This window comes from Convolutriloba macropyga, chromosome 4 (genome assembly GCF_964194025.1).
Source record: "Convolutriloba macropyga chromosome 4, txConMacr16.3, whole genome shotgun sequence".
NCBI classification, from domain to species: domain Eukaryota; kingdom Metazoa; phylum Xenacoelomorpha; order Acoela; family Convolutidae; genus Convolutriloba; species Convolutriloba macropyga.
The window spans coordinates 2,248,372-2,266,770 of NC_134471.1; the positions used below are offsets into that span (position 1 = coordinate 2,248,372).

The 18,399-nt window shown below is 35.0% G+C and overlaps 1 protein-coding gene across 2 annotated transcripts in view; it reads right to left on the reverse strand.

Moving 5' to 3' along the window:
• LOC142337409 (anaphase-promoting complex subunit 10-like) overlaps positions 1-18,399 on the reverse strand; it is a 273,473-nt gene that overhangs the window by 12,222 nt on the left and 242,852 nt on the right. For both annotated transcript variants that reach the window (XR_012758946.1, XM_075386588.1), the window contains exon 2: positions 3,509-3,726. Coding sequence is in view for 1 of the 2 variants with exons in the window: in XM_075386588.1 (XP_075242703.1) it covers positions 3,509-3,707 (199 nt within the window). In the remaining variant the exon portion in view is untranslated. The remainder of the gene's footprint in view (positions 1-3,508; positions 3,727-18,399) is intronic.

Below are 18,399 nucleotides of genomic sequence, written 5' to 3' on the forward strand. Positions count from 1 at the left end.
GGGCGTGGGGTACTATATACTCAAATGGTTTTTGTTCAGTCAATTTTGGTCTATCGATATATTCATCAAAGAGTGTTGCGAGTGGTATCATTAGAAAACCCGTCCGTGCATCATTTATTTTTGGTTATTGAAATATTTCAATTGCTAATTAACGTAATTTGGCAAACTGATGGAATAATTAGGCGTGTTTGTTGGACGCGCAGGAAAAATGGGGCTAGGTTCGGACTGATCTTGGATTTTCACAATCAATAATTATTCCGATTGTATTATGGCGCGGTCATTTTCAAACACTTTTCGCAGTTTTGTTTATTTCATGCCCATTACTGACGAAAAAAATTCAAATAAAGTCCGAATTAAGGACAGATCCTACTAACAACAAAAAGAAGCTTAATGAATACTTAACATGGCTTCAGTAAAAAACTCACAGTTTTTATGGCTTCGAAACTGTTGTTTTATTTGAATTATTTTGTTTTGCCTTCACTTGTCATTCTCTTTGCAGCCTCATGACTTCGTCTTATTAATCAAAGATCCAATTAGGTATGCAATGCTCTGTTGTTATCTAATGCCTTTTAGGACCTTGAAAATATTTGTTTTGAGAAAATGTCATTGAAGTTTTGGAGTCATTTCCGTCCAAATGTCTCAGCATATACAGGAAAAACTAATTTTTTTTTCCAGGTAACGCAAAATACTCTTTATAGTAGTTTTAATTTTAACTAGTGGTTTCATGGATTTCTTACTACAAAATTTCATAAAGGTTTTGTGATTTTTGCATATTTGCCTATATTTGAAGCTGTTATTTTTCCCTTTTCAAATTATCACATTCAGGATAGCTCTCTCGTAAAAATTATAAGAAATTTTCTAACTTTGCTGCTAATTGTGGTTATTTTTGTTGGCGAACGGCATACTCTTGACAACCAAAGCCTTAAATGCTTCTTTGGATGTTTAAATTTATCCATTTACTAATTTCAGTTTATAGCTAACGGTTTTAATGAAATTCAACTAATTTTTCTGTGAAGAAAATATTTGCACTTCCCTATTTTTGATCTCATTGTCTCATTATTGACAAAGCTCATCATTTTTCCGTGGCTCCAAACAATATTTGCGGTGTTGTTATGTTTTGACAGACGTCTTAAGAGCTTATAAATGTGTTTTCAGAAGAGTTTCGTGAGTTTTTGGTACTGATCAAAATTTGTGGTTCTTTTTGGTGCCTTTTTCACAAAGACCCTTTGCAAAGAAAACCTATTTAAAATCAAGAGACCAAACCACAAAAATTCAAATCCATTTCTCAATTTAAATTTTCACTGGTTTTCAATGACGTGTAGTTTTAATGGCTTCAGCAGTGTGGTTCCAAATAATTCCTTATGAAACTTTGAATTCTGTCCCCATTTATTCACAAGTTTGATTTTTGGATATTTGCACACTTCTGAGGTTGTGTTTCCTTGCCAAATTATCACACTTATGTTTATTTAAAAAGATGTTAGTTTATACCCGATATGAGGCAACTGAGACCTGTCATTATCCATAATATGTCAGAAAATTACAAAATGAACGGCAAAAACGAAAAAAAAATAAATCTGACAAGAGCGATGTCGCAAGCGTGAAAACTATAAGTTATTCACGGAAAACATCTTCAATTGCACATTTTCAGCGCCAGTTGGAGCACCAGCGATTAACGTCGGGCGAATTGCACTCAAAGGACCGACGAGCGGTTGGCTTTGTCAGTAGCTAGTCACGCGGGGAGGGGGGAGTTGGGGCCACATTGGCCGGGGGCAACAGCGGGGGGGGGGGGGGTGGGCAACAGCGGGGAGGGGCTTAAATCTTTAAGAACCGCCCTTCACACCATAAGAATAAATATCCAAAACAGTTTGAGCTGAAACAGTTGAAAGGCTCTAAGAGCACTTAATGCCCGCTGGGCGCTACCTGTTTATCCTATTTTTGAGGACGAAAAGTCAGAAGCGTCAGACGAAAAACCGGTCAAGTGAAAAATCGCATAAAAAAGACGGACAGGACTAATATAATTGCTACAAACTTCGTTTGAGAGCAATTACTGAGCAGAGGTGATAGGTATTTGTTTTAATCAATTTGAAATGGTTGTTTTCAAAAATAGAAACATATAATTGAGCTTTGACCTTTTTGCTCTTCTTTGTCGACCTGTTACCAAGTCTCATTATTGACAGTTCTCATATCATATCTAAGTGCAGGTTAATTTGTTTAGTGCAGGTTTTATCTGATTCCATTTTCTTTTGTTATTAAGTGTTATTTTTTTAAAATATAGCCATCGGTTTTTGGTCGGAAGTAATGCTTGCTTTTATTTGATTTTTATGTTTGTCTTGTCCAGTTCTCTCATAAATCGCAATTCTCTTCGGCCCTCTGATCCAGCAATAATTTTTTCACTTACTTGTTTTTTAAACAATATATGGTAGTTGAGTGGGGTCGGAACATTTTGTGCGAACGCACATTACCGAGCCTCCTTGTCAGAATCTAAATTTAACCCTAGATCAGACGCCTAATTTTAAACGCGCTTTTTATCTGTTGTCTTCTTCTGGTACTTCAATCGATCCTGAAATTTAATCTACCTCGACCTTTCCTCTCTTTGGGTAAGAAAAACACCCCCCCCCCCTCATTGAGCGAAGAGAGTTCATTGATCAAGACACGCTTTGCTCTAAATTACGAATATCAAAATACCCCCTGATCGCAAATTCGAAAACTAAGATTCGTTGAACTCGTTCAGCAAGCTTTCTTAAAGATATTAAATGGCAGAGTAAATTAAAATCAATAATCTAACATATCTTTCTGAATTGAAACCAAAATCTTCTCTTTGAACAGACAATAATCCCCAAAAGGTCTGACGAGTAGCATTTCTAACGAGTGTATATAACAAGTCGCATATATAGTTAGTTCACTTAAGTAGCATTCACTTTAACCCTTTTCCATCAACTCGCGTTACCACAACAATATTTACATAACTCATCGATGAAAGAAATTGTAAGCGCCTTATGAATACAGCAAAAATCTGAATCAGAAGCGAATTCTTGATTTGAGATTAGACTACGCTTTTCCTTCACTTCTTCTCACCACCGTTGCTATATGAAGTGGCGAAAAAAATGGTCTAATTATGCAACTTGTGTACAATAGTTGGTCAAGAAGGTAGTTAATTCTAGCCTCTGATGGGGTAAGAATAAGAGCCGCCCTCTTATTGGGCAAGCTTTCATTGGTCATGACGAATTATCTAAATTACGAATATCAAATTTGTATATCAGGGTTGTCAACGCGCTCTCTATTTGACCGAGTTTGGTATCTTCTCGATGGCGATAAATAAAGAGAGCGCTACCGAATATTCGCTAGCGGTGCTGACCACATCAACAGCTATACTTAAATGTATTTTACTCTTCCTTACATCAAACACCTGCTAATACAAAAAGCACGGAGGTGAACACAAAATATCTATTTTAACATATTTTATCATGCTTTCGAAGATCTTGAGAGCAACATCTCATATAATTCTTACCTGACTTGCAGGATGACAGCGACCACACCGCGTGATTGCCGACCTCCCGGATGAGACCACCCTGTTCCAACTCTTCCACCATTTTGACAACACTCGCATTCAGTTGGCTATTGCTGGACGAAGCTGTTGGACTCTCACTAGGCGAGTTCTCACCTCCGAGGTTATTTGGGGTCGTTTGTGGCTGCTGGTTGGTTGCCATCGCTACAAATTTCTAATCTGAAAATTTGGACAGCAGTCATAATCGATAATCGTTCAAAAGCAGCATAAATGTCCACAAGAGCCGCAATTACATGGCCAACCTAAGAGCAATGTATATCGTTCTATGCAGATGAATTATCTAATGTAGCTGTTCGAGAAAATTTTCAAACCTTAATTTAAAAAAGCTTTTATGTGACGCACTGCAGCACTTTTTTAGCTAACTTTTGAATAACATAGCCGGCAGATTGCCGGAAAATAGCCGCGATAGACTCTTGTGGCCTTCCATGAACTGAAACAACCAAAGAAATAAGAGATAGATCGACCACCAGTCTTTTAATAGACCACTAGGGATAGATTCGGACTGTCAATTTTATGACACATACAGTCTATAAGGAAAAAGTGCGCAGAGAGCTTTTTCAAAATTGATATTCGAAATCAAAAACTCAAAGACTATTACTCAAGAATTAGGGCGTATAAGTATGGTACTACTTAGATGCACACTATTGATCTTTAACTAAAATGTTCATAAAATTTCCATAAGTTCCATAAGTGAGTTCAGAAGTCATTTTTTGAGTGAGGTAAGTCAAGCAATTGGCCTAAAAGCAGAAATGACGTCACGCACACAAATTTTAACTGCAAAGCAATAGAAGTTAGTGAAAAAGTCAATTCCAAGAAGTCAGGTCGTAAGAATCATCGATGGAGACAACGAATTAAAAAAACATAGCAGGACAAGTCCTGACGTACAATTCAAAGAATTTTCATTGACTAAAAAAAACTAGACCCAAAACGGACTGTGAATGGATTGGAAAAAACCATTTAGAAAAAAAATCCGAACAAAAAAAATCGAAAAAACAGTAAAAATCAAAGTGAAATTGCCGCATGTGAACAAAAAACCACTAGCGAGAAAGCGAATTTTTGTTCAAACACCATTCTCTAACTTTACTTTAAATTTGGAGCAAAACATTTCACGCCACAAAGCCACTCGCTTTTTCGCTCCACTTCCTGTTTCGGAGTGACCAAAATCACTACTCCAATTTGACTTCAAAAATCATGAAAATGTGTGAACAGATCTTAAAAAAAACATAGCCGGAAGAATTCCGGAAACGACTCGAAGTGAAAATCCAGTTAAACACCATCCAACTACTCATCAAACAAAACGTGCCTTCACTAATTTATGATTATCTTGAAACAAAGTCATGAAACAAAAAAGTAAAAACAATAAAATCAAATCTGTTAAAATAGGATCAAAAACCTGATCAAATTTTGTTATAAATTGAGATCCCGAAAAAACTATCTCTGCCAAAATAACTTCATCAAAACAACTAGTACTTAAAAAACCACTTATGTGAATTTTTAACAAATACTTTAGGCTGGAACAAACAACTTTCACTGAAAAACTGGAAAAAGTAACTAAATTTTTTAATATTTCAAAAAACATATACATCCAATAAAAAATTTCCTTCAACAAATAGGGTATCCAGATGCACGCAAAACAATAGGAAAGTCATAATAGGCAAAGAAACTTAGCTAAAAACAGAAAAAACACGAAAAACTGCAAAAAAAATTAAGAAAAAGTTCCAATTTCGCCATTTTTTTGTCAAATTTCTCAACAAAAAAATGATTCTTACCCACAAAACTGTAACCAATTGTTATCATAAAATTACTCAAGTAGAAGGGGTTTCTTCAATACCCATTTGAGCCAGTAAAACAAAATAATCGTCAAAAAAACGCAAAAATTAGTCCGAAAATCAGCAAAATACATTAAAAACCTCCGAATTATCATAAATATCATAATTGCATGAATTTCCAGAAACCTTCAAACCACTACCGAAACCAGCCTAAAATTAAAACAAAATCATAACCAAACCTCTTAACCAAAATGAATGAAAAAAACTGCTTTAAAATGCCGCACGTTGACAAAAAAATTTCGCTCGCTTAGAGAAAATTTTTTCACACATCAATTTCTCGCTCTCTCAAAAACAGCGGTATGAACAAAAACCACTCTCTTTTCGCTCCGCTCTTCACTTTTGTTCAGCATCAAAATCACTCCAAATTTTTTTTACGCGTTTCATTTCCGGCTTCGAAAATCACTCCAATAAAATTGATTTAAAAAAAGGACTTCTCCAATACTCCTCTTCGAGTCGTAAAAAGACAGCGCCCCAAAACAATTCAAATTCTTTGAATTGTAAAAAACCACGATGTCCCCAATAATAGCCGCTATCGCTTCGCGGCTATTAATAAACTAAAACGATTTTGAAAAGCCATGAAACCTCTTTCGAAATTGCAGCTTTTGGCGGTTATAAACTTGAAAGATACGGACTAAGAGGTAATTGCTTGAGTTGGTTAAAATCATATTTGGAAAACAGATATCAAAGAGTTGAAGTAAATGGAGTATCATCAACTTGGAGAGATATTAACCAAGGAGTTCCTCAAGGATAAATTTTAGGACCGTTATTGTTTCTCAATTATATCAATGACATGCCAAACGTCTGTAAAAGTGTTAACATTATTCTTTTTGCCGATGATACAAATATTGAAACCATAGGATGTACTAAGAAAGAAATTGAATAAGATCTTTAAGCAATCAGTGATTGGCTCGAAAGGAACAAATTAGTACTAAACTTAGAAAAAACAGTTCAGATGAATCTGAAAGCACTATCCGTAGACACGACAATTTACATGAACTCCGATAATATACCAGTGAAACCTGTGTGCAAATACTTAGAAATTTAGACCGAAAACTCTCATATCAGTCCCATATTGACTATGTGAAGGAAAGACTCAGTAAGCAATGTGGAATCGTCTCTAAGCTCAGACATTATATACAACAAAAAAATCTGTTCGAATATTATATTACTAATGTTGCTCCTATCTTGCAGTATGGTGCTTTAGTTTATTGCTGCTGCAGCTACTCGTCTCTAAAACCCATCTCTCTTTTACAAAAGAAGATACTTAAGCTTATTCACCTCAGAAAAAACACCTCTGAAAGCTATAAACAGTCAACACACGCATGACTTTTGCAATAATCTTTTCACTTTTAAACAATCCTGCGTAACGGAGACCAGAAGTTCCAATCTGAAATTGTTAGAAAAGCCCTTTTGTAAACGAAAGATCGATAAAAATTCCATTCAGTTTCGAGGTGCTAAACTTTATAACAGACTGATTAAAATTGGAGTTATTTCATCAGACTTGGATTTGTCTTCTGGAAACAAATTATCCAATTTTTTCCACCAAGTAAAAAACTCCTAATTAGTCAATAATTATGAACTAACAAGTTTCATATTCGAATAAAAGTCGATATTTGAAAACCAAAAATTTAATTTGACTGCAATATAATGACTAGTCAATCCCTGGATCATCTTTTATAGTAACAATTTTCTTTCCTCGCTGGAGTTTGCATTGATCTCTTTAGAAATACATCATCAATACTACTCCAATTGTTTGTTAGTTCGAGATGCACTGAATTTAAATGGTGCTACTAGGTTTTTAATACATTATGATTGTTACGTGCTTATGTTAATTTGTAATTAGTGGCAGATTGAAATAGCAGATCCGCTTGATCTCGTTATCTGGCCTCGCTTATTGTTGATTTGTATCACAATAACGAAATTAATTCTTTTGTTATAGTGCTTTAGCTGGGCTCGTTTGAAAATTTTGAACCAAGAAGGTCGAGGATGTTATGCAAAAAAATGAACAACTGATGAGGAGGCTTAATTATTTAAAAATTTTTTGATTAGGCAACTGAAATTTACATCTAACGCGTCCACGAAAAACTGTTCCCAGATGAACTCCTCAAAAAAGTTTTTATGAAACCAGCTCCATGACCCGAAATGAATTCCGTGGTTGAACTTAGAGGCAAAATAGTGCAATATTGCATAATAGTTTGACAGAAAATTGATAACTCGGCCTTTGACTGGGATTAACTAAAGAAAGAAAATAAGGACTTAGTAATTTTGGTTCTTTAATAGTGTCAAAATTTTTTTTCTAATTTGGTACGCAGTTTCAGTTAGAATAGATAGATCTAAATTGAGGTCTAATTACTTTACTACAAAAACGATTAGAATTCCAATTGGTACGGCTTTGGTAAAACAATGCAATGAACATTAATGACCTGGCTATCTGTTTATCCAGTTTCTGCGTCCGACACAAATTGAGTACAAGCAAAAAATGGCCAGCAAAACTGCTTAATAAAAGTTAGATCCCTAAAATATGTACGCTTGTTATTTCCATACATTAGACTGCTTTCTGACACCTGTTATTTATGGTTTCATCCAGTCCCAAAGGACACTTCAAGCCACTAAAATCTAGGTCGAATATCAGGAATCTGTCCTACATTGATTGAGACTATCTGAGAAAACAAACCAAAACTCAATTCAACCGACGAACACTCAATTGTCAATAAAGCTCTTGAGGACTGGAACAATCTACCCGTTCAGCTAAAAGTCCTAGAACCCATCTTATGCAACAGTTTGAAAATGGTAGCAACTACTCGTCTTTTGGTACCATCGGATGGCGAGAAATTAGATTTTTTTTAAAAAAAGAACTAAACATAACCGACTGACGTCGGGTGAATAAAAAAACACAAATCACACAGCAGTGAACGGTTGCTTTCTCTTTCTCGTTTCTTTCACTGTGCAGTGAACAAAACTGTGCCTTTAAACAAAATGGCTTTAAATGCACAACTTCAAAGTGCTATATATTCTACGACTGATCCCAATTCAAAAGCCCTTTTTGCATTACTATCTACCCAATTAGCTATACAAAATGAACAAATTGATGAGATGCGGAACCAGATTACTGATTTGAGAACCCGCATTAATTTACAAGATATTCTTCGAAAGATTGTTTAATTTTCGAAAGTGTTCAAAATATATTTGATAAAATCGACCTCTTGAGTAAAATATGTGTGCCTTTTTGCATGATTACCTGAATAATTCGGTATCCCCCGACTCATTTAAAGCTTGCCATCCCTTGGGAAGGGCAGAGATAATTTCCCACGAGCAATTATCATAAAGTTTATTTACTTTCACGATACGAGCAACATCTAAAATAGACGTAAGATGCTGGCTAGTGTATCCAGCCGGGAAATGGGAGGGCAATCTACATTAAGGAGTGTCTGGCAAAGGCCGACAAAGCTGATCAAGGAGAGGGCGGACTCCTATAATATGGTAACTACAACATGGAACTCACAGGTAGTGATGAGGAGTTTGAGTATTCCTATCGATGATCTTCGGACTTTCCAAAAGATTAAGCTGTAAAGTATTAACGTATTGAACCGCTAAAAGCATCAAACCTTCCTCATAAAGTAACACCACGAACAAATGAAACTGCTTCAAACTGCAACTACAACTAAGTTCCTTTAACAAAGAATGATGGCATTATTTCTGGCAATAAAGACCGGTCTTCTGATGCTAAGATTTGTCTACCTATGGAAACTGCTGGAAAACTTGACAACGATTCTTGGAACCCACCACATAAAATGAGAACTCAACGTCCAACGGAACAGGGACCAGAAAAAGCAAAAAAACTAAAGCACAGCAGAAATGTTTTTTTTTACTGCCTTTATATGAATATTCGCTCCCTAGCCAGAAACCGTTAGGAACTTGAAATACTTGTTTGGCTTGGGGTCACTTCCAAATTTACTATGCTTGTCTGAAACATGGCTGACTAAGGAATCTCAAACAGCAATTTCACCTAATAATTATAGGCTGCTAGTTTCCAAAAGCAGACTTGGCATTGGTGGTGGGGTTGCCATATATGCAAAAAAGTTTTCGAAATAAAGGATTATGAGGCAGTTGGAATTGAGGTTAAAAGCACAATCATTCAAGTTTTTTGTTTTTATATACCGCCTAAAACATTTAAAACATGTTTTATTGAATTTTTTGGTGGATTCAATGAATCAAAGAACTTAAATAAAAAAATGTATTCATTTTCGGAGTTTCAACATTGATATTTCAAAATCTAACCCGTTAAATAGCAAGTATTTAGAGGCCATCGTCGCAAATAATTTTCATAATTTGAATGAGCATGATAAGATCTAGTAGGATCTCTATAGTTACATTGATCACATATAACGAACGCCATTAATTATAGTGATCATCTAGTAACACTCAAGGAGGCTATTAGTGATCATTATCCTATACTAACATACTTAGGCAACCCCAAAGCAGCTGATATTTCTTTTGCGATCAAGGATTATAGCATCTTGAAGAATGAAACACTTTTTAAATCAATTTTATAATTACTTGTTCCCGGAAATTGCTCAACTTGAACCATTTCAAACTGAATCATATGATTTTCTTTTTGATCATTTTTTGAGTACTGTTTCGAAAAGTTTCAATATTTTCCGCTTAAGGTAGTATTTTCCGCTTTAAACATAACTTGAAGTGGTCATCGAAAAATGTGACGAACCTCATCAATAAGCGAAACGGGGTTCGCTTAAAGTGGAAAAAAAAGAAGTGCATTTGATTTGGAAAAAATCCATAGATTGCGGAACATAACATTCAGTGAGGAAAAGCCCAGAAAAAACATTATAACAGTTCGTTATTTCAGTCAAGTATAGGCGAATCCAGGCGTATCTATGAAACAAAAGATAGAATTAATAATAAACTCAAAAGCGGAATGAAGCTCATTAGTCTCATTGATGGTGAAACATAAGTTTCTGAGCGTAGCTAATCTTTTCAACAACTTCTTTACTAACGTTAGGGTCAAATTAGCTCAGTCACTACCAACTATTGACTTTATGACCGATGGTCCATTTAATAACGGTTAAACATTTTTAATGAAACTAATGAAATGGAGATTAGGATGATTATTAGTGAGTTACAAAATAAGAAGTCAGCAGGATCAGACGATATATCTAATTTTCTATTAAAATTAACCCAGAATATTTTGACGCCGTAATTTACATATTTCATCATTAGATCAATCACTGAAACTTGCAGTTGTAGCACCGTTACACAAAGCGGCAAGTAGGATAGATGTGAATAATTACCTACCAATCTCTACTATCTAGTGTTCGCAAGATTTTGAAAAAGTTATCTACATAAGGGTTTATAGCTTTATGGAAAAGTTTATTTTGATATATAAACAGCAATTTGGTTTTCAATTATATCCGCTTAAGACTTAATGACAAGATGGAATGTGTTGAATTTTTCTTGGATCTTAAAAAGGCTTTTGATACTGTGAATCATCAAATACTTCTAAAAATGTTAGAAAACGTTCAAATCAGAGGGGTTGCTCTAGATTGGTTCGAAAGCTATTTGAGCAACAGAAGACAAGCTGTTAAAATTTGTAACGAAATATCAGATCAACGTGAAATTAAATGTTCAGATCCTGATAGCCGAGAGGTAAGGTGTGTTGTGGCGTGATAGCCGAGAGGTAAGGTGTGTGATTCACACGCCAATGATTGAGAGTTTAATCCCCTGCCTTCGTGAAGCTGTCTGTGAAAGGATGAGCTCTTACTTAACCATAGCTTCAGGTTGACCATAGCCTGACCAAGGTTGGCTGCAATGATGGTACCACGTGAAAGTTTCAAACGCAAAAAAAAGTGGCCATCGTCACCAAAAAAAGAGCAATGATGCTCATAAAAAGAAGTCTGAAATGTGGGGAATAATAAGCAAAAGTGCAGCTGAGAACAGGCCGCTGTGGCCTAATGCTGTTCCGCTGCGATTACGTGATTAATATTATCCTCAAAGTTCGGTTTTGGGAGCGCTGTTATTTATTATATACATAAATGATCTTCACTTGAAGTGCCCAGGAGCAAAAACAATAACGTTTGCGGATGATGCACCGCCACTATTTGAGGGTAAATATCTCTCAATCAGCACAATTGAATCATCACATACAATCAGATATTTGGCTGTCGGGTAACAAGCTTTTATCAAACATTGACAAAAGCCATTTCAGAGTTTCACTAGAAATCTCTCGGTAATACTTCAAAGAAATTGTTGGTTTTGCCATGGAACCAAGCTCAAAGTATTTAGGCATTATTTTAGATAGGGATTTGAAATTTAAAGACCATGTAAGCAATATAAAGGTCAGGATTAGGCGGTATCAACACCATTTTTCATTATACAAAATTGTACTTTAGTAAAAGCATTTTTTGGGTGCTCCTTTTTGCACCTGGGCATTACTTATAAGGCTCGTAAGAGCCTATATTGTGTCCATTGTCTGTTAACATCTATTACAAAAATAAATCTCATATGAATTGCTGTCAAACGCCCAGGGAGTGACTGAGGGGGTCAAACTTTCACGATTAAGAACCACCCTTCACACCAAATAAATGTCCCCTCAAAACGGCTTTGCCGAATCGGATTCTTAGAGTATAGTAAGGCTTAGGGCTCTAAGAGAACTTAATGCCCTCAGAGCGCTACCTGTTTATCCCGTTTTTGAGGACGAAAAATCGCATAAAACAGACCACAGGACTAATATAATTGCTACAAACTTTGCTTGAGAGCAATTAATTAGGTTCTTCTATGTTTATTTTTGTTGACCCTTGGTCGAGCAAGCCAAAAAAAATACCAATTGGTCATATGACATATGAATCTAATACATTTTGATTTGCTGTCTATTCACTCCTGAGCAGTCCTGTTAAAAAAACATTATTAGAACTTGTGAATAAAAGCGTTGTTTAGTTGCTCGTTACCCGCCTGTAGAGACAACTATCACCAGTCTTGCAAAGATTAATGTTGCTGAAACCCAGCACAATGTCTTGAAAGGGCTACTAGGTCTTCAATAATTCAGCAAAAAACTGCTCAAATAAATCTTTTCCATTTATCCTACACACATAAAAATTGATTCACAGTATGTCAATAAATTTTCCGTGGTCTAAACCTAATCCGACAACTCCTCGTAAAACTGAAAAAATCTTCGGCCTAGGTGAGTTATTTTTAAAAGATAAGATGCAGTAAAATTTAAATTCGATAACATATTCTACAATTATTATGAATCACCTGTCGCATTAATCTGTTTCCATAGCTTCAATGCTCCATCTGAGGCTAGTTCGCTTACATATCTAAAACCACCAACACATTTTGATGGCAGTCCAAATAAAGCTTCTACGCAATAATCCACACCAGAATTCCAGCTAGCTGCTCCCATTGATGGCTTAACCACAGGCATCAAGTTCTTCGAGCTTTCAATCGCATCTTTAGCACCTTTCGGGAACTGTATCTTCTTGAGGGAATCAAAAGGAATATAATCTTCCACAACATTTTTGGACATCTGCGTCCATTGTGCGAGATTCACATTGAGCTGTGTGCGATCAGTGGGAACATCCCAGACGCCTGAAACAGAACATAACGACCACTTATCTTTAGAGAATCTCCCAACTTCAAAAAACAATGGAAATTTATTAACAACAAAATTAACTCAAATAATCAGACAGAAAAAATTGCAAAGCTGAAAGAGGGCCATAACGTAATATCAGATGAAAAAAAAGCATTGCTAACTGTTTGAATAATTGTCTTGCCCGTCTTGGACTTTACAAGGGGCGAAACAATTGCTCCTAAGTTGCCTTCTTTTAAATTTAAGGGAAACGAATTCAATTTCACGCTGGTAACCAGAAGAGAACTATACAAAGTTATTGACAAACTGCCAACACAAAAATCAGCTGGAACAGGGTATATACCATCTTGGGCAATGAAAGATTGTAAGTTGTCCTTTGGAACCCATTTACAGTTTGCTATTAACGAGTGTATAAACGCAAATATCCCTGATATTTTGAAAGAAGCCTATGTCACTCCCATCTACAAGAAAGGCGACGGGCATAATACTGAAAACTATCGACCAATTTCGGTAACTCCGACATTAGCAAAAATTTTGTAAGATTTCTCTTGGATCAAATGTCGGAACAATTAGATATGAATAAAGTAATTAACAAAAATCAATTTGGTTTCCAAAAACAAAAGTCTAGTCTTAATACAATTATTGCCCTGACAGAGAAAATAAATCATTACGTTGAAGAAAAATATTTAGTCTTAACGATCTTTTTAGATTTAGCGAAAGCTTTTAACTCATTATCCTTGGACATTTTCTTTCAAAAAACTGAAAAATGTGGTTTTGGAGAAAACGCAAGATTCTTATTGAATTCGTTTCTAATTAACAGGAAACAGTGTGTTAGAAACAGAATAGTTGAATCCGACTGGACAATAATAAATCACGGTGTTCCACGAGGTACTGTACTAGGATCACTAGTATTTATACTTTATGTAAATGACTTCGGTGAGGAAATAGGGAAAAGTTCGAACGTTTTACAATTTGCACATGACACAGCAATTTTATGTCATGAACAAAATGAACAGTGATTAGAACCAAAGGCTAAAAAATATTGATGGAAACTAAAATATATATGAAAAAAACAAGTTAACTCTATATGAAGAGAAAACAGAAATAATGGTTTTCAAAAATGAAAAATCACCAACCGACAATTAAGTTGAATTTAAAAGTCATTCATTGATGGTTATTCTTGACAAAGAGTTGACATACCAAAAACAACTTAACAATGTGATCAGTCAAACGACTTTAGCTATCAGATCAATTATTAGATTTTTTTAAAAAAACAGATTTTTTGGATTTAGTTAGGCAGAACTGGATCAAAAAATGCTGGGACGCTCAAATGAGAACAATTAACAACTCTTCAATAAAAAAAGCCGCTTAACGTTGACAAACTGCTCTCAAATCACAGGCGCCGTTGGCTTCGTCAGTAGCTAGCTGTTACTTGAGAGGGAGGATAGTTTCAGCTCAACCGAGAGAGGGAGAAAGGACTAGAAAAAAAGACAGCTTCGATAATTTGTAAACTTATATGGTCAGACGAGAAAAAAAATTACTATCAGGCTATCAGACAAAAAATCTGCAGTACAAAAAATTGCATAAAAAAGAAAGACCAACAAAAAATGACGGAAGCTTCAAAATGAAAATTGTTGGACCAAATTGTCCACGAAGAATATAACACACACGAACAGAAACAGTGTTTCGTGTTCACACACGAACAGTGTTTTGATTTTTTCACCTATGTATTGTAAAGATAATCAACTTGCCTTCCGAACACTTTATAGTGATTTCAGCTTAAGTTGACAAAAAAAATTAAATCATAGAATGGTTAATCTTTGGTCTTTCACAGAATCACATTTTTATCGAATACATTGGTGCAAAAAGACGTTCGTCAGATGGGTAACAAAACAATTTTTGACAACTTTCTTAGTTAAATGTTGTCAGTAAAATATACGAACTAGCCCATCAAATTTTGGAATACTAATGAGAAACACAAAAATCGTTGATACAGTATCAAAAATGTATACTTTTCATTTTGTCCAACTCATAAATAGTCGGAATCAATTTCTGAACGGTCAGCAAAATATTAAAATCGTGCAGACAACCCGAAAATAGCTTTTTCAATTGAGTTTCTGTGAAAACAATTGCAATTTTTGGAAAAATTCAACTTTTTGGAAAAAAAGTTACAAAATGGGAAAATTTTCTCAGTATTGAATTGCTTTGGTTAGCTCAGACCGCCTAGGGCATCGATTTGGTGTAAAATTTCAGGAAGATATCAAGCATTGTGGGAAAAAAGAAATTTAATTTCTTGCTTCTCTTTTTATACGAAGACGGTGAGCCCCATTTTTTCTTAAAATTGATAATTGAAATCGACAAAAAACTTGGACTATCAACCGTAGGACTTTGTAAAAAAACTGACCGATAAACAGCGAAATAGCTAAACAAAAGGGGAACTTGGAGACCTGTGCTACCGTCATTTTTCTTATATTCCACAAGTCTATGGCTCGCTCAAAAAATGTTATCCTGGCTTTCGTAATGTTAAATTTATAGCAAACAAAAATTTTCAAAGTTTGGAAAACCTTAAAAAAAAATTTGAAACTGTTTTATATTGAGCCAAATGCTTTAAATCAGGAGTTTGCTCCTACTTTCAGAAAATGAATTTATAGGTGGAATAATTGCTGGTTGCAAAATAGATTCTTAAAAAACTTTTCTGTTGAGAACAATTTGGAAAACAGACAAACTGCAAAATTGATTGAAAAGTGGGACATTTTTTCTACCATAATTTTCATTATATTCCACCAGTATATGGTTCGATCAAACATGTTCCCTCTTGGCTTTCGGATTGTAGTCTTTGCAATATTTAAAAGGTTTCGGTACAAGAAATTTTGTTAAATTCTTATTTTCTGGAGACGATGAACTCTAATGATGGCTAGCCGGCTACTTCATTCAAGAAATGAATCTGTGGGAAACATTATCCAAAAACTGCTAACCTTTTGAGTTTTTTCTAGATGCAAATAATGCTCTAAATTTCTGGCTAAAAATATGTCTTCCAAATGTTTTCATCGATTCAAAAAAAATGGGTTTCCCGATCGTTGGGTTTTAAGATACGAGTTGTGAGCAGTTTACCGAGAATGTTTCGATTCCTATCCACTACCCTGTCACATACTTTCAATAAAATTGGCCCTCTTAGTCCTGACCACCGGAGAATTTTGAAAGCATTTTTGTGGCCGAAAAACGCCATCATTTCGTAAGAGCTTCGCTCCATGTCGTTTCGCAGCCCTTCAAATCCGGCTTAAGAAAGAAAAATAGAGTCTTTGGTATTTTTCTCCCAGTCGCAGCTGTTTTCTGCAATCATATAATGGCTACAATACAAATTTCAAATGTCCAGAGTCTGATAGGTTGGAGAAGCTTAAGAATTGCAGATAAGAGAAAATTCAAACAACGGTCAAAAATTTAAAGACTAATCTTTAATAATGAAAAAAGTTAATTTTCATAGCTGTGAAGCTTTATGCTGAGAATACCTATATTGCATTGATCTTGATTTTTCGTTTCGTCGTCAGACAATTATTTTTCGCATGCCATTTTTCCACACTGCTAACTTCAAAACATATCAATTTTGTCGGTCTTTTCATGCCGTTCTTACTGCTTAATGTGCATAACGTCATTTGTCACAATCATCAGCAGCGAGTTTTTCACTTAATTGCTAGATAAAATCGTTATCATAAATGGCTTACCTCATTTTCTATATGACTTTCAACACCTGTATTAAGGTGAATTAAGGGTACTCTAAACCTCGTTAAATCATCGCAACTAAAATATAATTACCAATTTGATTTTTTTTTCAAAACCAATCGAAAAACTTCGAATTATTTAAATAGGTTTCATTTCTGCGTCCACGACTCCATATATCTGCTTCTATTTATATTCGAGCTCTGCTGAGGAGGCGATCACGCCAAAAAAAATCGTTGGATCGCACAAGCCGTATTTTTTAAAGTGTTTGTTTGAATATGAGGAAACTGCATTTGAAAATATGCTAGTCATTTTTAGGAAATGTAAATGAGCAAAAGTTTTTCTTGTCTTTGCTATTTATCCTATCTAACAGCATATCCCTGCAGCACAATATACAATATTGGTAACAGCTCAGTTCCATCTAAAAGTTGTTGTGTCTAAAAAAGCAATTCCTGAGATCGGGACGAAAAAAGATTGCCAAACTTCGTTTAAAACAACGAACAAGTTCGTTCCGAAAATTAATTATTCGAAAACTGAAAGAATCCTGAATACCTAACCCCAGATACCCAATGTAATGTATAACTAAAAGGACAACCAAAAAATTGCTCTTTCAGATAAATGGTGTCTACACTAAAGTCTACGAGAATAGCGCTCGGAATCTCAAGTTTCCTTAAAGAAAGAGCAAACACTATTTTAATGAACAGTTGGCAATAAACATATCGTAACAATAATACGTCTTAATTCGATTGTCAGTAAAAGATAATAGCAAAAATGTCTCACCTAAAGAATAAGTGCCAGCTAGTGTTCCACCGAGTATGCCCACTTTAGTAACTGGCTTGACCAAGAACCGAAATTTCATCTTCCCTCACATTCAATTCATAGACGATCTGAAAGAAAATTTTCAAGTATCACAATCTTCAGCAGAAAAAACTCGACAAGGATCACACACACTCGTGGACATCTTTAGCAGTTTATGTCACCGTCATAATCTCTATTCGCAGTAACCACCTGAAGTTTTTTATTTTATTGAACGGTAATTTCTATTAAATGATTATTAATTTGAATTCTATTGACCGCGGTTTCTATCCTCATGAACATATTATTTCGGATTTTCCTGCAGTAAATTGGATGTTATTAAAGAGCTGAATGTCTTTTCTCTTACTTTGATATATTCACAACATTGCTGGAAGAAATGCCAACAATCTCTACGACTGGTTCTTATATCTGTAGTCTCAAGACACTCGTAAACAAAAAAAGGGAAAATTTTTTAATCTAATACTGTAATGTCTCCTCTGATTTTGAAAATTTGTCTAGCTTAATAATTGATTCTGAACGCTGCCCTCACATAACATTCAATTCCAGTGATATACCCTTAGTTGATAAGAATTCCTCCAATTAAACAACGCAAAGTCATTCTGAGAGGAAGGCAAGAGGCATGACCACAAAAATAGTCGTGAATGAAAAACACCTTCAATAGTAGAAAATGACGAAAGTGGGACATCGCAGGTCGTACAAAATCTAGACAACAATAAAGAGTGGGGGAAAAGATAGAACTTTAACGAAATAAAGAAACGAACCAAAAATGTTGCAAACGAAACATAAATGTTTTTCTTCACCAGATCAAAAATTGGCGTAATTTTTGAAATATTATCCAGCTTTTTTTTTTACAAACAAAGTCACCGCAGAGTTTA